This window comes from Mus musculus, chromosome 17 (assembly GCF_000001635.26).
Source record: "Mus musculus strain C57BL/6J chromosome 17, GRCm38.p6 C57BL/6J".
Lineage (NCBI taxonomy): Eukaryota > Metazoa > Chordata > Mammalia > Rodentia > Muridae > Mus > Mus musculus.
In genome coordinates, this window is record NC_000083.6 from 71430988 (window position 1) to 71436987 (window position 6000).

At 36.4% G+C, this 6000-nt stretch overlaps 1 protein-coding gene across 2 annotated transcripts in view; it reads right to left on the bottom strand.

The window, feature by feature from the left end:
- Smchd1 (SMC hinge domain containing 1) overlaps positions 1-6000 on the bottom strand; it is a 130878-nt gene that overhangs the window by 86499 nt on the left and 38379 nt on the right. For both annotated transcript variants that reach the window (XM_030250119.1, NM_028887.4), the window contains 2 exons: positions 5719-5839; positions 235-418 (listed from right to left, as the gene is read on the bottom strand). In XM_030250119.1, the coding sequence (XP_030105979.1) occupies positions 235-418; positions 5719-5839 (305 nt within the window). The remainder of the gene's footprint in view (positions 1-234; positions 419-5718; positions 5840-6000) is intronic.

The following is a 6000-nucleotide window of genomic DNA, read 5'->3' on the forward strand; positions in this document are numbered from 1 at the left end:
CCTTTGGCCTTGGTGGGCGTATGATTTCACACACAAACATATGCACACATACACACACACAATATTGAAACGTTTATTCCAGCAAACATAGATTACTTAAACATAGTAGTCTTTTGACTAAATGAATCTAAAATATATAAAGTATTAGTACAAACCAACCTTGCATATACATCTGGTCTTATTTAAAGAGAAATCATTGTCAAATATTCTAAGCTTGACACTTAAAAAGCATACCTGTCCATTTAAGATTCTTGTAAAGAGGGTGTTCTTATCTTTCAATTTCAGCTCAAGATCCATAAATGTCAGTTTATTTGTGCTGACCTGAAATTTGTCATTAGTGAATAATGCACCAGATATTCTATTAAAGCACTCAATTGGGACAAGCCCTCTCTTCTTAGGAGGAGCACACCAGTCAAAGCTGGAACAAAACAACATTATTGGTCAGTAAAAAGATTAGGTTGATAGATGCCAACCCAGACTACTATACCCAGCAAAACTTTCAATTACAATAAATGGAGAAAGAAAAACATTGTACTATAAAAGCAAATTTAATCAGTATCTATTGGCAAATCCAGCTCTATAGAAGGCACCAAACAAACAAAAACAAACAAACAAACAAACAAAATCCTTCAACCTGAAAAACTTCTACACCCAAGAAAACACAAGGAATAAAACATCCCTAACCAGCAAACCAAAAGAGAGGGGATCCCACACATAACAACAACATAAGAAAAAGTAACAAACGCTGTTCACTGATCTCTCAACATCAATGGTCTCAATTTCCCAGTATAGGGAAACTAAAACACAGACTCAAAGGATGGATGTGAACAGGATCCATCCTTCTGCTCCATTGAAGAAACACACCTTAACATCAAGGACAGACATCAACTCAGGGTAAAATGAAGGAAAAAGATACTCCAAGCAAATGAACCTAAAAAACAAGCTGATGAAACCATAGTAATATCTGACAAAAATAGACTTCAAACCAAAACTAACCAGATGAGATAGAGAAGGACACTACATACTCAAAGGAAAAATTTACCAACGGGACATCTCAATTCTTAACATCTATGCACTAACCTCGATGGCTTCCAAAATCAATAAAACAAAACATTACTACAGCTACATTCTGAACCTTACATAGTGATAGTGGGAGACTTCAATACCCAACTCCACCAGGAGACAGATCATCCAGACAAAAATTAAACAGAGAAATGCTGAAGCTAATTGATGGCATAAACCAAATCAACCTACTAGATATTTACAGAACATTGTTTTTCACCGAAACAACAACAACAACAAAAATATATATATATATCTTCTTCTCTGCCTTCCCCCCATGGAACATTCTCCAAAATTGACCACACACCTGGACATAAAGCAAATCTCAAAAGATACAAGAAAACTAATGCAAAATCAGCTCTCCTATAAGACCGCCACTGACTTAAAGCTAGATATCAGTAACAATAGAAACAACACAAAGTTTAAAAACTCATGGCAACTGAACAACTCATTATTGAATGAAAAATGAGTCAAAACGGAAATTTTAAAAGTTTTACAATTGAAAGAAATGAAAACACAATTTACCCAGGCTTTTGAGATATAATAAAGGTGATTCTAAGAGGCAAGATATAGCATTAAGTGACAATCTTTAAAAAAATAAATTAGAGATCTCATACTACTAACTTAACAGCATTCCAGAAATCTGTAGAACAAAAAGAAGAAATCATACCCGAAAGGATTAGACAGCATAATTTCATATTTAAGAAATATAAAAATCAAGGCTGAAATCAATAAAACAGAAACAAAAATAAGAAGATTCGATAAAACAGTTGATTTTCTGAGAAAATCAGTAAGATTAACAAACCCTTATCTAAATTAATTAAAAGACAAAAAGAATTTCCAAATTAACAAAATTAGAAAGGGGGGGACAAAACAATAGACCATCCAGGAAATCCAGAGAGAATAAGGACATATCCAAACTCCACATTCCATAAAACTGGAAAATCTAAAAGAAAAGGGTAATTTTCTCGATAGGGACCATTTACCAGATAAGCAATTTAAATAGATCTATAAACCCTAGAGAAACAGAAGAAGTCATTAAAAGTCTCCCAATCAACCAATTCTAAGGCAGATGGTTTTAGAACAGAATTCTACCAGACTTTCAAAGAAGAGTCAATGCCAATACTCCTAACAGTAGTCCACAAAATAGAAACAGGAGGAGCATATCAGATTCATTTAATGAGGCCAGTTACCCTCACACCCAAAGGACATACTGAACATAAATTACAGACCAAATTCCCTTTGTAAACATAGATGCAAAATACTCAACAAAATACTTGCAAACTAAATCCAAGACTATATCAAAAAGAGGCTTCATCCCAGAGATGCACGGATGGTTTAACATATGAAAATCAGTAAATGTAATCTAACTTATAAATAAACTGAACAGAAAAAAAAAACCCACATTATCATCTCATTAAATGTCAAAAAAAGTTTATGACAAAATCCAATATACCTTCTTGATAAAAAGTGGAGAGATTAGAGATTCAACAAAATACTTAAATATAATAAAAGCAGTTTATAGCAAACCCATAGTCAACATCAATTTAAATGAAGAGAAACTCAAAGCAATTCTGCTAAAATCAGGTACAAGACAAGGTTAAGGTTGTCCACTTTGCTCTACTTATTCACTATAGTACTTGAATCTTAGCTACAACAGTAAGACAACTCAAGGAGATCAATGGGATATAAATTGAAGAGGATAGAGTCATCATATCTGTATCTGCAGATGATGTGATAGTACCTTGTTAGTGATTTGAAAAATTCCACAGGGGAACTCATAGAGCTGATAAATACTTTCATCAACATAGCTGGTACAAAACTAATTAAAACAACAACAACAACAACAACAACAAAAAACAGTAGCCCTCCTATATACAAATCACAAAGGGACTAAGAAAGAACTGCTAGAGGTAACACCACCTTTCAAAATAGCCTCAAACAATATTTAATTGATTTGGGGGTATTTCTAATCAGGCAAGTGAAATACTTGTATGATAAAAATTTTAAAAAAATAATTGAAGACACTTAAGAACCTGGCAAAGATAACAGGGGATGGAAAGATAATTAAAAAAAAAAAACCAAAAAACAAAAAATGGCCATCCTACATAAGCAATCTACAGCTTCAATGCAATCCCCATCAAAATTCCAACACAATTTTTCACAGATTTTAAAAGAACAATTTTCAGCTTCATATAGAAACATAAAAGTCCCAGCATAGCTTAAAACAATCCTGGATAATAAAAGAACTGCTAGAAGTATCACCATCCCTCATTTAAACTTGTACTAGAGTATAGAAATAAAAAAGCAACATTGTATTGACATAAACGCAGACATGTTGATAAACTAAACCAAATATCAATTCACACACATAGGGGAACCTGAGTTTTGACAAAAGAAATCAAAAAAACACACTAGAAAAAAGACAGCATCTTCAATAAACGATGGTAGTTAAACTGGATATTTGTGATTCAAAGAGTCCAAATAGATCCATACTTACCACCCTGCACAAAACTCAACTCCTAAGGATTAAAGACCTCAACTTAACAAGTACCTTGAATATGGCAGGAGAGAAAGTAGGGGATAGTCTTGAACTCACTGGCAGAGGAAAGACTTTCTGAACAGAAGAGCATTAACACAGGTACTAAGAACAACAATTAATAAACAGAACCTCATGAAATTCAAAAGTATCTGCATGACAAAAGACATTTGGGCAAAGTGGCACCCTACAGAATAAGAAAAGATTTTTACTAACTATGCATCCAATAGAGGAGATAATATCTAAGATATATAAAGAACTAAAATCAATAAAATGAATGACAGCTCATGCCGGCAAGGAATACAAATGAGCTCATCCATTGCTGGAAGGAACACAAATTTGTACAGCCACTATGAAAATCAGCGTGGCTGGTCCTCGGGAACCCGGGAATCAATCTACCTCAAGCCACACCTATATCACTCTTGGGCCTTTGCCCTAAGGACTCTACATCCTACTACAGACACACTTGCTCAGCCATGTTCACTGCTGTTCTATTCACAACAGCCAGAAACTGGAAACAGCCTAGATGTCTGTCAACAGATGGAATGTTACAGAATGGATTATTATTCAACAGGAGACAGAGAAACACAGAGAGACAGGGAGACAGAGACAGAGAGAATGAACAGGAGGAAGGAAATAATGAAATTTGAAGATGAATAGATCTAGAAAAAGAATCATGCTGGGTTAGGAAACCCAGAGCCAAAAAGAAAATGGTATGTATTCTTTTATGTGTTAGCTATTAAGTCTTAAATAACCCAGCTACAATCTGTATAACCATGGAGGTTAGGTATAGATTAAGTGACTGGGGTGGGGGGTGGTGAAGTGTTTCCCTAGGAAGGAGAAATAGACAGTTATGGATGGATAAGGGTGGGGGACTGTGATGGTTTGTATATTCTTGGACCGGGGAGTGGGACTATTTGGAGGTGTGGCCTTGTTGGAATAGGTGTGACCTGGTTGGAGTAGGTGTGTCACTGTGGGTGTGGGCTTAAGACCCTCACGCTAGTTGCCTGGAAGTCGGTCTTCCACTAGCAGCCTTTGGATGAAGATGTAGAACTCTCAGCTCTGCCTGTGCCATGCCTGCCTGGATGCTGCCATGCTCCCACCTTGATGATAATGGACTGTAAGCCAGCCCCAATTAAATGTTGTTTTTTATAAGACTTGCCTTGGTCATGGTGTCTGTTCACAGCAGCAAAACCCTAACTAAGACAGGGACTGAGAACAGGAAGATTAAATGGAAAGAAAGAAGGAAGAGGAGGTTAATGGAGGAAATACAGGGAGAGACAACTAAGGCTAAGAGCCATTTAAAGGATCTTATGGAAACTTGTTTCAGTAAAATCACCTTAGAATATACGCATTTATAAGAGAAATCTAAATGAAATCATCATATCCTTTACTTCAGAGCTCAGAAGAGAAGGTAGAAAGATTGTAAGATAGTGACCAAGCCTTCTAGACACAGCAGGATTGACAGACAAGAACTCAGAGACTGAGGCAGCATGTATGGAGCCTGCATGGGTGAAAGCCTGATGGGGTTCCAGAGATGAGAGGGGAAGTGGACATGAGGCCCATCCCTAACCCAGAAGCTATCTCTAATTGATAACCACTTATAAAGGAAAAATTAGATTTCTCCAATGAAGTTATCACTAGATAAAGACACTGCACTTAAAGAAGGTTCCTTGCCCAGTAGTAGACAGGCAACACAGGAGGAATTCATTTTTTTGAGATGTTTTTGTTGTTATTGTTGGATTTCTTTGTTTCTGGGCCTTCTGGGTCTTTCCTGGCTTTTTGCCTTTAAGAGGTCTATGTGTCTCTGTTTGTGAATGTCTGTGTCTCTGCACCTGTGTGTTTTCATTCCTTCTCTGTTTTCCTACTCCTTTTTTTTTCCTGTTCAGGTTTCTTTGTTTCTATTTTACCTCATTTTCTTCTTTCTTTCTTTTAGGAGCCTGTTTGTTTTGGAATGAGAGAGGGTAAGAAAAGGTATGGATTCAAGGGGGTAGGAAGGGTCTGGAAGGGGTTGGGGAAGGGGAATGGTGTACTGAGCAATGTACAGAAAAAAATCTATTTTCAATTAAAAAAGAGAGTAGGTCAAAAAGATGTAACCCACCACAATGAAAACTTACTCTCCTACTGATGTATATGGTATTAACCGTCCATTCCAAAAACACTCAAAGATCGGCCTCTTCCCTCGAGCTGCTTTCTCGGATATGAAACAGTCATCATCGTCGTCTTCATCCTTTAGCTCTACAGCAAGAAGTTAAGTGGAACATTTTCATCTCTACACACCAGGAACAACTTTACCTACTTTAACATCAATTTCTGTAAGGGCACACTGAAGTGGCCTCAGAGAAATGCAACTATAGTCCTTCAAATTGCATGAGAAAATCTTGTTAGTTAGAAGACAG